At 38.2% G+C, this 16,345-nt stretch overlaps 1 protein-coding gene across 3 annotated transcripts in view; it reads right to left on the bottom strand.

Moving 5' to 3' along the window:
• Positions 1-1,125: 1,125 nt before the first annotated feature.
• Positions 1,126-16,345, bottom strand: part of ark2n (arkadia (rnf111) N-terminal like PKA signaling regulator 2n) — a 19,324-nt gene continuing 4,104 nt past the window's right edge. The window contains exons 3-5 of one of the 3 annotated variants that reach the window (XM_077622610.1): positions 6,421-6,591; positions 6,004-6,118; positions 1,126-4,530 (exon numbers count right to left, since the gene is read on the bottom strand). In XM_077622610.1, the coding sequence (XP_077478736.1) occupies positions 4,347-4,530; positions 6,004-6,118; positions 6,421-6,591 (470 nt within the window). In that variant the 3' untranslated portion in view covers positions 1,126-4,346. Of the gene's footprint in view, positions 4,531-6,003; positions 6,119-6,420; positions 6,592-10,441; positions 11,936-16,345 lie in introns of those variants that run through there. The other 2 variants (XM_077622613.1, XM_077622611.1) reach the window with 2 other exon arrangements.

Raw genomic sequence — 16,345 nt, 5'->3', positions numbered from 1 at the left:
ACAGTGGACGCGAGAGGCTGCTCATAAGAACATCATGGGCACTGTCTTTCTGGTCGCAACTCCCTCATGTAATGTCTCTGCGAGCACTGGGCGGAGCCTTGCATTTTTTCAGTGTTTTTTCCGGTTAGTCAGTGCGAATGGCGGAGCGATCGCTAATACGAGAGGAGTATATACTACTTCTCGTTGGCAAGTGGTCGTGTGTTATCCTATTGTGAGGACATTTTGTGCATCATTTTGGGAATATTTTTGAAGGGAATATAAAAGCAAATATCTAGGTTGCATGTGAAAGTCAGGGTGGAGGCGGGGCGAATAGAGCCAACCCGGGAGAAGAAAGGCATCAAAATGTCAAACAAAACTAGAATTAAGTTTAGTGTAAGGTTAGATTAAATTTATTTTTGAGTGTGTCTGCATTGTAATCCATGTTCATTTAAATTTGTATGTTATGTTACGAGTGCGTTGCCGTGCAAAAAGTCCCCCCCTCTCTGTCACTATCTCTCCTTTCCGCAAAATCCGTCTAATTTTAGTAATATTAAACACATTTTAGTAATATTAAACCACTAGTCATTTGTTACTTTGTTAATAGATGGAGAATTAGAACAAATAAAAATGTTTTTCCAATCCAATATCCTGTTTTGGGTGTTTTTTCAGAGGGTTGGAACAAATTAAATTTGTTTTGAGTTAATTTCTATGGGAAACGTTCGTTTGAGTTACAAGAAAATCGACATACGAGCTCAGTCCCGGAACGCATTAAGCTCGTATCTCGAGGTACCACTGTACAATACTTAGTGGGGGAACCAATATGGATTCGACGTCTGCGCCATCAACGATAAAAAAAGTGAGCCAAAAATTCAACAGGCAATGACCAAAAAACAGAAAGTGGCAAGACAATAGCCTAAAATTAACAAAAAATAATCCAAAATGTACATAAAGTGGCCGTGGATACCTCAAAATGTACTGAAAGTGGCCCTAAAATTACAAGTGACCTAAAATGAACTCTTTGGCTTAAAAAAATAATATTTGCAACAATACACATTTTAACTAATCAAATTCTGCAACACATACAGAGTACTCCGTAATACTTTTTGGCCAAAAATGCTCCAAAAAAAGACAGACACAAGACAACAATATCATTAAATAACATTCTATTTATTGTTTTTAAAATAGTTCTTTTTTTCTTTTCTACAGACATAAGTTAAAGGAAGACGTGGCAGAAGCAACAAAATATATATAAACACTTTTCAATTATTTGAAAATATTGACACTTAAAATAACGCCAAAGGAAGAGCTGAAGCAAAATATGATGACTGTGAATGCACTTTTTTTTCCCAGTTATGAGAATGCCCCGTTTTGTATTTCAGCCAAAGCTTTAAAAAAAAGGAAAAAGAAGTGGTGTTACAAGAACTGATATCTGTAAAAAGCATACGTTAAAAAATACTGAATTTTGAAACACGTAGAACATAAACTCTCAAACATCTTAGATTCAATTTATGGAAAATTCTAAATGCAAAATGCTGACAAATGCTATGAACGCAACTCACATTAATTTAGGAAAATGTATGCAGGATTTGTTTTCCCTTTTACCAAATTGTATCATTTACCATCATCACCCAAATGTCAGGAAACCTAAAATTTGGATAAAACATCACTGGCATCAAAATAATAGAAGAAATATGTCACACACATGGCCATACTCATTTTTGCAGTTAAAATGCTAGTTTTTTTTCCAGAAAAATAATTATCCAAAAAAAAGAGCATTTTAAGGCATTCACAGGACACAAAAGAAAGACTTTCTTATATGGAGTATACTGTAAACCCCCTAATTTGAAAGTTTTCGTCACTAGCACTGCAGAATAAATCATCCCAAAAACGGAATGTGAAAAAACACGTTAAAATGATGTGTAATCAATTCATAATGTCATATTTTGGATGCTTTGTTGAAAAATGCGGGTGTTTCAATACCATTGATGGCTGGCACTTTTCCAGAAGAAAATTGACACGTTGGGATTTTATGAATATCGTGAAATTCTACATTGCATATATTCATTTTTTGTATTGTTATAAAAGTGTTTTTTCAAAACTTTAAAAACATTTTAGACTAGCATCCAGGGGCGGAAATTGCAGGTTGTTGCTTACACACCTGGACGTAAGGGGTGTGGTTTTATAGCGTAAAGGGGGCGTGGCTGGGTAAGTGGAGAATACAAAACAAACCGAGCGATAATTTTCTGTGTCAGCGTTCAAATATTTAAGTCAGCACTAGAGCATGAATTAATTTGAGAAACAGGAGTTAAAATTTTGTTCGATTAGAGTGCTACGAGAATAAGAATTAATGGTAAACCCATAAACAGGTGGTGATTTTTACCAGTGTTAAAACAACCTAGTTCAAGAGCAAGTGTGTGGTTCGAGGGGCGCATTAACGTCAACTCGATTTCATGTGGGCCGGACCATTTTAGATATAATATTTAGATTTTTTTAAATAAATGGATTAAAAGAACTGGATTAAAAGCCCTGAATATACTCAGATTTTTTATAGATCTAAAACAATGTTTATTTTAGCTTTTTAAATATATTTTTAGATTTCACAAAATGATTTTTGAACTAAAAACAGAAAAAAATGATTAAAAAATTACAATTATTGATTTAAAAGGGGGAAAATCAGGAAATTTAATATACATCTATACTCTTCATTTTAATTTGATCCTAAAACAGAAAGTCGGCACTCATGATTTACTTTCCAGGGCCACACAAAATGATGCGGCGGGCCAGATTTGGCCCCTGGGCCGCCACTTTGACACCCCTGACCTAGGGGATGGAAGCATCCATTTTCGTAGTTGTGTGTTCATCAACCAACACTATGACGGCTTGTGAAAAGAACAACACATTCTAATTTCCAAACGCTTTGACTTTCGGCTACTAGCGGAAGAGTAGAGTGGGCTCTTGAACACACAGGGGTGGTATTTCAATTTAATGGGGGCTTGGGAGGTTACCCACAAACAAGGGGGTTTACTGCAGCCTACAGGTATGTATTTCGGACTCGTTCAGAATGATTTAAAAAGAAAAAGTAAAAAGCTAAACCGGTACATTCACACACGGGTACGCCAAGATCACCTGACGATTTTTGTAACATGTTATTGGAGGTGGAACAGCAGCAATTAGCCAGCACCGAAGTGAAAAGCGCCCACATTAGTCCAAAGTCAAATATGAACCCAGTGGTGAGACTTTGAAACATCCATCCACTGGACTAGGTATGAACAAAAGGATTTCAGTGGATGGCCATTTAAAAAAACAAAAAATAAAACAAATACAGCCAATTATTGTCTTCATTTGTTTTCAATTTGCGACCAAAAAACAAACAAAAAAAACAAAATCAGTCCGCTGAAATATATACACAGTCCCTTATGGATCACAGTTAGAAAGCAGATGTTTTAAAACCAATGTCTTCAAGTCTGTTAGTGTTCTGTGTGCAGAATTAAAGCAATTCATGCACAATTATGACGTTTAAATCTAACGGCGTCAATGATAGTTAATGAGTTGAATATTAGGGAGAAAAAAATAGACGTGTTATGTGGAGCTGCAACAGCATTTTAGTTTTTTTTTTCATGCTAATGTTATTTAACTGTGATTAACATTCTAGTAATGTTGAAATATATTAAATAGATATTTTATAAAATATATAAATTGATTTATTATAACAATAAAATAGCCATCTAATAAAAATAAAAAAAATAATAGTGGTATATTTTTTTAAATAGTAATTTACCCTGTAAAGGCTTCGTTTTAAGTGCCAAAAAGTAAAAGTTTAAATATATATAACAAATGTATATTTAATTATTTAAATAATAATCTTTATAAAAGTATAATAAAATACAAGTGATTTTTTTTTTAGAATTATATCGTAATTGTTAATATTTGAAAAACTTGCTCTCTAAATTATAATTTGATGAACAATCATTGTTTTTACAAATAAAGAAAATCCATTTTTTTTTTAAAAAGTCTGTATTTCTTTATTTTTGATTGCAAATTGAAAATTAAAAATGATTTCTTGATTCTAGCTCTCCAGCAACAGTGATCATTTTTTACTATGCACGCACACGCTCCTAAAAATGAGTTTAAGGGAGGGTATTGCTTTCATTAAAAAGACCATCGACCTTTACTCTTGCAACTCAAGTGCTATAAATGTAACCACAAAAATGAACAAACAAATAAGAAAGAAAAAAAACCTCGTCAACATACTGGCTTTCATCACAACGGTTCAAAAATAGGTCAAAGAGAACTCCGGGAAGGCATAAGTGACCACGAGGAAGAGAAAGAAAGGGTGTTTTTTTTGTTTTCAGTGTGAGAAGTTTCCTTTATGTCAAGTGTTTGTGTCCGCTGCTCTCCTCGTCCAGTGTCAGGTCCACCACCTCCGGCGGGGTCACCCAACTGGACTGAGGGGAGACGCATGTCCACATCTGCGGATTTGAGCCACAGGCCGGGCGCTCGTCCTTCAAGGAGGATAAACTCTTGATCACCCCGCCGCAAGGGTGGGCGCATCTTCAACACGCACACAAAAAAACAACAACATTTTGACACGCTTTATATGGAATTTTAGCTAGTGTAAATAAAATGATATAGAAATGATTCGGTTCAGTGGTGGTTTCATAACAGGATTTTTTCGTAAGTGGTGACATAATTCAATTTTAATTAGCATAGTTTGTTTCACGATCTTTAACACGAGTTCAAAACCATTTAAAGTTTCTAAAAGTATACCAATTTTGTACGAAATGTATGCAAAAAAGATTCGAAAAATTATTCATTAAGCCATTAAAGAAGATTAAGAAATACAAAGACGTTTTTTCAGTGGGGTGGAATTGCGAGTGGCAACTGCATATACACGTACGTAAGCACACAACCTAACAACTTAAAATGTTACGCACATGCATAAAAACTCTGGAAACAACTCGGTGGCGGACGAGGGTCGAAGGCACACAAATTGGGAACTCACTCCCGGCCGGGGAATGTTTGATTTCATTTTATATGTTTTGTAACTCAAGTTTTTTTTGTATCTTGGAACAAAAGTTCCCCATCAAGTCTTTTCCTAACCTGAATATTTTCTATGTAGAAGCATTTGTATGTAGCGGTACCACTGTACTGTATACCGAATTTACACGACTATAAGGCGCACCACATTATAAGGCGCACCCTCAATGAATGACACATTTTAATTTTCCCCCCATATATAAAACACTGGATTATAAAGCGCCCCGTCTATTTTGGACAAAATTTAAGACTTTTAAGTGCGCCCTATAGTCGTGAAAATACGGTACTCATTTCTTTCAAAATACCTCAGGATTTTATAATTTATATATATATATATATATATATTTATACATACATGTATATATATATATATATATATATATATATATATATATATATATATATATATATATAAATTGCTACTGTGGGAATGAAATTTCCCAAATACGTGATGAATAAAGTTATCTAATCTAACTTTTTCTCTGCCATTGACAGTTATAGACATCAAAACCATTTCAATTACCGTATTATCCAGAGTATAAGTTGCGCTTTTTTTTCCATAGTTTGGCAGCGCCTGTCTGCCTGTCTTATATCTGTCGTTCCCTGTTTTACTATTACTTTAAGATATGTATTTTTTTGTTTCGGATTAATTAAAAAACGACCCCCAAAAAATGCAATTTATCTCCAGTGCGACTTGTATTTTTTTCCCCTTTTATTGCGAATTATTTGAGTAGTGTGACATACTATTCGAAAAATACAGTATAAAAGGCTTGCATTGAGGGATCCTGGTTCACTGCCATTGACGGCAAAAGCCGCCAGTCAAACTGGATTGGACGTCTATTGCTATCAATGGCAGCCAGAGAGTTAAAAATGAATCATTTTTCAAACCCCATCTTTTTTTTACCCGATTTCGGATCACATTATCGGATCATCTTTAATAATTTCCATTATTTCCGTTCAAAACAGGTCAATTTTATATATATTTACCGAACATTCTCCTGCACGCCAACGATCTCCACCTCGCTGTCTGACGACGCGATGCTGATCTGCCCTTTTCGTTGATGACCGTCCACATTGTGTAAACTCTCTGCCTCCGTGTGGCCTGAGACAAAAGAAACAACAAAAAATGAGTACTTGTCACCACTTGGCGGAGAGCAAAGTGGGAGAACTTCATGTCTTGTAGCTCCTTAAGACAATAACAAACATGAAACTAAAACTAAAATGCTGTCAGAAAAATGTTTGTGAATTTCCGTTGTCCATTTTTTCAACGTGAATTGGAGAAAGTACCAAAGTAGGCAGCGGTTTTTCGCCAAGATGAAGCGCAAAAAAAGCTTAGAAGTCCCAACTCGAATGAAGAGGAGCGAGAAGAGTAAAAAATAAGTCCGTCGGGGTTTTGAAACTGACCTGCCACGGAGCTCAGAGCTCTTATACACCCGGAGCGGCCAGCCATTTCCTGGCCTCTGAGTCTTTCTAGTTCGCACTTAATCACGCTGGGCCGGACTTTCTCCACATTCATACTCTCTTGGTTAGAATCAGTGTCTGATATATCATAGTGACCCACTACTGGAGGCCCGTCTGCGGAGGACAAAGAGAACACTTTATTATTCAAAATATGTTGTAGATATGAGTGGATTTGCTGTGGACCACCTTGTGAAATAAAGACTTATGATAGACTTCATGTAAGACCTCCAGTGATCAAAAAAACTCTTTCCATATAAATGGTACAAACTAGAGCTCAGAAGTCAACCTGATAATCAAATCAACTCACAAGCCTTTATTGTCATCATACACAGCTGCGTATGACGAAATTGGTGGTGCTACTCCACAGTGCGTTTTCCCAGTAAAAATAAATAAATAAGTAATATCAAGCCGCTGCACCCGTGCGCGCCGCCATCTTGAATCTAATGTTACACTTTGTCTAAGTAGTGACAGAGTGTAAATTCACTTTTTGCTAGTAAAAGTGTCTTTTTAATAGGCTGTGCTTGAGGTGGGCAATTTTCTGACATGTTAGATTTTAACCGTGACCGGACGTTTCGTCGAAAGACGTTTCGTCGAAAGACGTTTGGTCGAACGGACGTTTGGTCGACCGGACGTTTGGTCGAACGGACGTTTGGCCGAACGGACGTTTGGCAGAACAATCGTTTGGCAGAACGGACGTTTGGTCGCCAGGTTCGCTTGCTGTCAAATTATGACAGAGTTTACTGTTGATATTTTGATATTAGATATTTAACTCTCATGATTATAATTTTGAGAGCTGGTTTCAACAGTAACAACCTGGCGACCAAACGTCTGTTCTACCAAACGTCCGGTCGACCAAACGTCTGTTCTACCAAACGTCCGGTCGACCAAACGTCCGTTCTACCAAACATCCGGTCGACCAAACGTCCGGTCGACCAAACGTCCGGTCGACCAAACGTCCGAGTACCAATTTTAACAGTCATAATAGAAACTGGAGGATCTTGTTAATTCATTTGCTGTGGTTGTCGGCGAGTGATGTCCGATTCATTTATACTGAGAGCCGAACAGCTACTCCAATCAAAGTGGATGGAGCGTCTTTTGTCATCGATTAAACTCAATCACATTTACAGACTTGTTCACTGTTTTGAAAGTGTGTAAAAGGCAGCGTGGGGAGGACAATTCAGATGTTCTGTGATCCTGAGATAAAAAGTTTACAACATAGACTAAGGGTTTTCACGAGTCATTTATAAACCTGGCGGGCCACCAGGCTTCTCTAACCCCACCCACCACCATGCCAAAGCATTACTACAAAAGAAACTATTTTAACCACGTCTTATGGTACGGTGACATTTTATGGTCGATACGTGAATAAAACCTGCTCTATTCCATAGCAATTTAATGTATTGCATTTTTGTTCGTTTGTTCTAACAACTTCAGGATTGTCTTTTTGTAAGACTTTTTGTTGTTTATAGATGTATTATAATAACCCAATTCATCATTTGAAAGTTCCTATTCTTGTTTTTTAACCTTTGTATTGAGCTCATGTCAATATTGACCCATTTTCAAGTGTGGGTATGGGAGGGGAAAATAAATAAATCACTGGTAGTTTGTACATACCCAAACTCAAAAACGGGTCAATCTTGACCTGAAAAATATACAGTGGTACCTCTACTTAAGAATGTCTTTACATACGAATTATTAAAAAGTTAGGAAAGGCTTCAGGATACGAAAGATGAAAATCTGAGTAACAAAACCACTTTTGATTTCATGAGTAGAATTACCATTGTATTGGATAGGTTTAGTATTTCCAATATTTTAAAAATCACAGATCGTATTTGATCCACTACCAAAAATATCAGCAGATTTCTAACACAATACAAGAGCCTATGTATCAGTAAATGTGGCGTTACAATGTTTATATGCACTAACACGGCTTAGACAGGAGCCTTCATTTCCCCGCATTTATTTCTTTTGAAATAACAAGCCATTCAAACAAGCACTACACATATAATGGGAACAAAATACATCCAAAGACTTTTTGGGTAAAAAAAACAAAACAAAAAATCATCTGAATTGTGAAAACCAAATAAAACAAGCTAGGAACAATTTTGTTCGACCATTGAAATGAATTGCAATGCTGACTGTGTGCATCGGAAGAGCTTTAACTGGTGAGTCACAAGCAAAAACCTGAAGAAAAAAAACAACACCAGGTGATGAAAAGAAGATGAACTATAGATGTCCCAATGTTCAAATTTATAATTAAAATGGAATTGACATCTTAACAATCAATCCCAGTCAAAGAGTGAAGAGCTCCAAACAACAAAATAATCCTGAGGTATATTGCAAATATAGTAACCTCACACTGAACATAATGATTAGGAATAAATAAATCAAAGCAGTGAGCAAATACTTGAGAGCAATGTTGCGTGGTACCGAATTTTAACTACTGCCAAAAGCTCAAGAGTAACAGTGACTGTGACTGAAAACATTGAAATTATTAAAAAAAAAGTCTGATTATGAAAAAGTATGTTTAAAAGCCAAAAATGTCCAGTGGGTCACTACACTTTCTACGTGCTTGTGTAAATCACGATTAAACTAAATAAAAATGCTGTGTTGCCAGAATAAAGGCAGTCAGACATACACGCGCAAAGTAAACGTCTTTTTTTAATCATAACACCATTAATGTTGGATGACAAGGCACAGTGCTATTTTGATGGCGGATAAATTTTTCCAGACCAGACGAAGGCGATTGAGACATTATGTAATGTTTGGTGAAATTTGTAACACTTGAGATTTTACAGTGGTGCTTTAAAAGATACAACTAACAGGTGTGTTTGAGATACAATTCTTTAGCGATAAGAGCGCTATAAAGTGGCAGTGAACTGATTTTGATGCCTGCCTCAGTTGCACTTTGCTGGCCAAACCAAAGAGAAAAACAGAATGACATAAAGCCAAAATAATCTGAATCTAACAAACAATGCAAAACTTCTAAAATGGGTAGCAAATATCAGTTACAACCCTTTAAAGCAGGAGTGCTCATTACGTTGACCGCGATCGACCAGTCAATCGCCAAGGTACTATTGGTAGATCGCCTGAGAGTAAGAATAATCCAGTCTATTATTTTCCTTCGGGTCTGAACAATGGCTCATTTCTACCGCTACGTCGCAATGTACCCACCGCAAAACTCACTTTTTTTAAACATGACTATGTGATGCATTTAACAATCATTAAAGACCCCCCCTTCCCTCCTTTCCACGGGTGTTGGTCTCCTTGAACGAGGTAGATCGCGGGAGGTTAGCTCTTTGAAAAGTAGATCTTGGAGCAAAAAAGTGTGAGCACCTCTGCTTTAAAGCAAAGCATTTAACACAGGGACCTGGAAAACAGGCAATATCACAAGCTTATTCTTTATCTGCAATAATGACAAATGTATGTTACGCAAGACTTTGTCTTCACGTATATCCAAATTATCCTGCCCCAGGTAGCAAAGGGACACATACCAATATCGTCAATATCATGACATCCCTTAATATTGTCTCATCTCATTTTCTCAACCGCTCATTAGGGTCGCAGGGGGTGCTGGAGCCTATCCCAGCTGACTCCGGGCCAGAAGCGGGGGACACCCTAAATCGGAGGCCAGCCGATCACAGGGCACAAGGAGATAAAGAACCATGCACATACACACCCATACCGAGGGGCAATTTAGAGTGTCCAATGAGCCTACCGTGCATGTTTTTGGAATGTGGGAGGAAACTGGAAGACCCGAAGGAAACCCACGCAGGCCCGGGGAGAACATGCAAACTCCACACAGGTGTATGGTATTATAAAGTACAATATTATGAATTCCATTTTTGTGAAAAAACATGCACTTTTCTAACTATAGTGTAAACTATGAAAGTTTAAAAGATAAATTGACATGGTCATGGAACAACTTCAACTTGTCTAACTTAGGAAATGCTTGCACTCAGAATTCACTCCATAGGAATGCAGCCATATTTAATGAATGACACTCTCAAGTGTAAAAAAGGGAGGGGGTTCAAAGCCATGACCACAAGAAGCCGTGTTTTTACGGCAGTTTGTCTGAAGTATTTTACAAATCCACGGTATATTTAGGAAAAGCTCTAACTCAAACATCATTAGCAGTTTGAATATCTGGGGCTTTTAATAATACAGGGAGTATTCCAGTTCCGATGTTTTCGCCTTACAGGCCACATTGCGGGAGGATCTTTGACTTTTTCGTCTCCCTTGTTTCACATTATGAACCCAAAGAAGAAAGCTGGGTTTTCTAGGTTGAGCAAAAAGAATAGCAATAACCACTGAAACGAAGCTTGAGATTATAATAGAGAAAAGAGATGAATAAAGATATGCTGCATTCAGACCAAAGTTAAACCGTAGCAAAAAAACGCCAAATGCAGCTTTGCGGTCACACAGACGTTACGTCGCTGACAGTCAAAGCCAAACAACTCCCGTCCAGCGTAAACTCAAAATGAGGGTCATGTAATGAATCAGGTTGCATGTAAACATCAGTGTTTGTTGAGTGCTTTGTTTTCCGGGCTGTCCCTAAATGCACCGCATGTCTGACTGACATGAGGGTGGGGTTGTGTCACGTCCCATGCTTTTGGTTGCAAATAAACCATGAAAAACTTTTCATTCAACTCTCGCCAATAACGGTAACTAGAGCGTATTAATGTTCTTTTTACTTTACCCATGAAATCCGTCTTATGCAGAAATACGGGCTACAACGCCAGTGTAGGAACGGAACTCAGTCGTAACTACAGGACTCTGTAGTTAATCAGCAGGTTTTTTTTTTTGTTCTTTTTTTCCCCCCAAGTTGAGTGGGAGGCCACATCAGCACCATCTCAAACATAAGTATTTTTCAATTCCACAAAATGAAGGATGCAAAAGGTCCGTGCAGGGTTTGCAAAAGTTCTCAAGTCTCACAGTGATTTAAGCCAGGTCATTCCAGAGCGTTTGGTCCTGGCACGCTAATTTCCCCCAGTACGCGGGTGACGTCACAATTCGAAATGGCATTAAACATTCAAGAGACCGGGATCAGCACCGCCAAGGTTTCCGTTCTGAGTAACAGCTTCGGGTAAGATGTTATTGTTGACAGGCGAGGCGGCGGCAGTGTTCGCACGTGCCAACACGTAGGCGGCCATTGTCTCTGCGGACTCCGACGACGGTAAGAAGGAACTAGCGGGTGACGGTCGGTTTCCCTGGGGCAGCGGTGGCCCACCTTCGGGCGTATCACTTGAGCGCTTGGAAGAGTCGTCGGAGTCGAGGTGCGCAAGCTTTTCCATCCAGACACGGAAGCGTTCTTCAGTCTGGCGCTGCATGACGGCGAAACGTGTCATGGCCTCCTCCAGAACGCTGCTGATGCCGTTCCTGTCCCACGCACTGGTGTCCAGCAGCCCGTGAATGTGGGCGCCCACTCTGGATCTCTCCGACGGGCCTCGGAAGCCAGCTTGAAAGACATTGAGGCCAAGGCTTAAGAACATACAGTGGTAGTGGATTCATGCTTCCTGAGTGGAATTTTTGGCTGTTTAAAAAGAGATTATGACAATTTTTGCTTTCCCGTTTTACGTGCAGGTTAGAACTCTTTCATGCTGATGGACTACATCATGCAGTCGGTGTTGAAAGATGTTGAAAAATACTGAAATGGCTGAGATCTTCCCTTTCTACAAATCCCCGATGGTTGACTTTGGAGGCCCATTTTGAGGCATTACGTGACCTGTGAGGTTTGGACGCAAAACGACAGCCATCTAAGGCTTACATGCTGAAATGGAAAAACTAGAACATAACGATGTCAACCCGTGCCAAGTTTCAAGATCATTCGACAACCAACGTTGAAACAGATTGAAAGTGGAAAAATGGGTGATCGGACAATTCGCCAAAAGACGTTTGGCCGACGGACAGTTCATGGAACGGACGTTTCGCCGAAGCACTCGCCCCGCCCCCGGATCGTGTGTGTACATGTTTTTCAACCTCGGCCCGTCAGTGTCAGACATCAATCCCCAGCTTTGATAAATTACATTGCGGGTCCAAATGGCTACTACTTTAAACGCAGGGATAAAATAAAAAATATTAAAAATTGGCACCACATTGTAGTATGTACTTGTATTTAGAAATATGTCCAGCAGGGGGCAGTGCATACCCTTGTTATTCCTAAATGAATGTTATCTGTAACGGGCCGTGTATGGCCCGCGGGCCGAGGTTGAAAAATATGTACACACGATCCGGGGGCGGGGCGAGCGCTTCGGCGAAACGTCCGTTCCGTGAACTGTCCGTCGGCCAAACGTCGTTCGGCGAATCGTCCGGTCACGGGAAAAATGCTCAGAAGTGACCATCAAGTCCTCTAAACGCCAAATCCCTCAATCCAGATTTAAATTATTCCACAGCAACAGTTACACATTCTCAATTCTCAACAAAAAAAAACACCAAATAAGACTCAGAGTGGCTTGTGTGTTGCACCCTGTATTTATTAAACACTTTAGCATGTCACATGTGCATCAATAAATTGTCCTTGGATGGGTCCAAAAAAGACAAGTGAGTTTGAGAAACACTGAGTCATATAGTGTTACCCTTACTTAGAATTGTTCCATGACCAAGCTCCTGATTAAATTTGTGCCTACTGATACTAATGGAAAAGCTTTCCAAAAACAGCTTCAAAAAAGGAATAGCTGTATAGTATAAATTCCAGCATTAAAAGTTAAGAGTGTAGTTATTGTGCATATTGAAATGTGCATATTTTAAATGTGTCATTAGGGTGTGAGTGTGAGTTGTGGCCTACAGCAGCTCCTAGCAAGTGTTGTTTTTGTCTTTAATTTCCTCTCTCATTTACCAAATGATTGGAAATACTTTGCACACTTTGGTTCTCCTTATCCACTTACATGGGCATAACTACCATACTCGCTCTATTTTCCCCCATTTCACTTGAGGAATGGTGAATCAGTAACTTGCATGGCAAATTTTAGCGCCAACACAAAAATAAATTAACAAATACAGTGGTACCCCGACATACGAGCAATTTGAGATACGGGTAAAATTTTCAGCAAATATTTATCTTGAGATACGAGACAAATTTTGATATACGAGCAGACAGCGGACGTGAGAGGCTGCTCATAAGAACATCATGGGCACTGTCTCTCTCCCCGCAACTCCCTCGTGTAATGTTTCTGGTCGCAACTCCCGCTTTGTAATGTCTCTGTGAGCACTGGGCGGAGCGTTGCATTTTTTCAGTGTTTTTTTCCCCGTTAGTCAGTGCGAATGGCGTATATACTACTTCTCGTTTGCAAGTGGTCGTGCGTTATCCTATTGTGAGGACATTTGTGTGCATCATTTTGGGAATATTTTGAAGGGAATACAAAAGCAAACATCTAGGTTGCATCTGAAAGTCAGGGTGGAGGCGGGGCAAATCGAGCCAACCCAGGAGAAGAAAGGTATCAAAATGTCAAACAAAATTAGAATTAGTACTATTAAACCACTAGTTATTTGTTACTTTGTTAATAGATGGCGAATTAGAACAAATAAAAATGTTTTTCCAATCCAATATCCTGTTTTTTGGTGTTTTTTTCAGAGGGTTGGGGCGAATTAATCTGTTTTTAGTTCATTTCTATGGGAAACGTTCATTTGAGTTACGAGAAAATCGACATACGAGCTCATCCCCAGAATGCATTAAACTCGTAACTCAAGGTACCACTGTACATACATTAATATACCTTACAGGGGAGTCAAAAAGTAACGAAAAGGGGCAGTGAATGCATGGATTCCACGTATATTTCATATTACTAAGAACACCAAAACGCCTGAACGCTACCTTAGCACCTACAGCATGCCTGCGAATACATAAAAAAAATACGGTAAACAATAGCAAGACAAGAAACACAAAAGACTAGTGAAAGGAAAAAAAGAATAGTCTAAAGCAGGACAAATTTAGGCGACACTTGTATTAACCAGCAAAATGACCTTTAAAAAAAAATGCCATTAACATCTTTCCACCCGCACTCCAAGGCAAAACAGCACATCCAGACCCAGAATGGACACAATGGGTTTACCCAAGCAAGCAGTGTCTAGTTACAGTGAAGGGCTGTGGGAATAAAACATGACTGCGGCTTGCAAACAGCGTAGGTGACATCTGTTGCTTCAAAAAAACAAGTGATTTGGCCAACAAGCAGTATGACAGAACATTGCGTCAAGACAAATGAATGAATGGGTGTGACCCACGAGCGGCCATATTAGATGGCGTGACAGAAGTGAGGAAAAACAACAGGTGACTGATCGAATCAAGTGGCACTGCTTAATTTGATGCAACCAAAATTCTTCATGAAACCTATGACATATTTTCATTAATAATGGGGTATGAGAAATGTTGATGTCATGCACACGACTTGATCACCGTACTTTTCACACGAGATTAAACCAGGGGTGGGCAAAGTATTTATGTTACAGATATGTTGCATTTTCATCCCCCTTTATTTCTGAAATGTGTGTATAAATATTTTTTGTTTACGACACTGATTATCCATGCATGGTATGCTGGGCCTCCCTAATGGTTCAATATGAATAAAAAGTACATTTACATCATGCATTCTAAAAAAATGGCTTTGTATTAGAGCTGGGAGATATGATTTTTGTATCACTATAAAAAAAATTATCAGTCGATATCGATAATTATCACGATAACTCACATCTTTTGTTTCAAATTTGAAACTTCAAACTTTTGTGAATAAATAAATTACTTTACTCCTTGTTTAAATATGAAAGTAACTATGTTACCTTACTTTATAAGAAAAGAGAATATGAAATATGATTTTTAAAAGTATTTTTGTTGTTCTGTTGTGCAATAAAGATAAGACAACTCCCTACTTACACCATGAAAAGAATAAAACTTGCAGAAATTCTGACAGGCATATTCATATTTATAAATTTGTCATGAAATAAAATAATCAACTGAATTAGCAAGCAGACTATTTTCAGCCTCACTTAAAAAAAGAGTAAATTTACCTCACAGATGGCCATTTACAAAACAAAAATATAAAAAAGTTGGATGAACTTAACCCATTTTAACCCAAGGTAACAGTTTTACATTTTGCAATGTTTTCAGAACATTTAAATAAAATGGGAAAACATCTTGATATAAAGTAAGAAAAATGTTACAGGCTGCCGTCAAATGAGGACAGAGGACATTTTCAATAAAGCTGCTCTTTGCACAGGTACGAGGCATTTTAAAAAGAAAGAAAATGCCATAGAGAATTCACTTGGATATTTTATTGGGTCGGCTCAGTGTTGTCCTGCATCTCATAATCGCTTATTTTGACCGTGTTATTGCCCTTTTGCGTTCATGCTCCGTGTTAACCTCTATTGCTAACGTGCTGAAAACACGTTTCCTCGTCATCCACTTGTTCTCTTGAGCATCGGTCTGGAACTAGCGTTCATCTCGCAACTGCGCCTCGTTCACTGTGGTGATCAGATGGTGTAATTACAGTTTAAAATTATCAATTTTTTATCGAAAGTTTTTGACATTATCGTTGACAGAAATTTCACGATAATTATCCTTATCGTTTTATTGCCCAGCTCTACTTTGTATTATTAAGTTTAAATAAACTACCAACTCAAGCAAGTAATTCTGTTTTGTGCTTTGTCCGTCATTACATTTTGCATCTATCTGCAATTTAAGTTTTTTTGGCCTGCTGATGAATTGTGGGGTAGATAAGCGCAACCTAAGCAATCACATTGCAAAAGCATTGGATAGATATCTCATTTATATCCACATATGAATACAGACTGATTTAGGTATTCAATAATAAGGAATTGAAGTCTTCGCAATGCATGGATAGTAAAATTTGTCACAAAGGTGTGAAAGTAACCTTGCTAT

Source organism: Stigmatopora argus, chromosome 16 (assembly GCF_051989625.1).
Source record: "Stigmatopora argus isolate UIUO_Sarg chromosome 16, RoL_Sarg_1.0, whole genome shotgun sequence".
NCBI lineage: Eukaryota > Metazoa > Chordata > Actinopteri > Syngnathiformes > Syngnathidae > Stigmatopora > Stigmatopora argus.
Note: the sequence above shows the minus strand (reverse complement) of the source record. Positions and strands in the feature narration are given on the sequence as shown.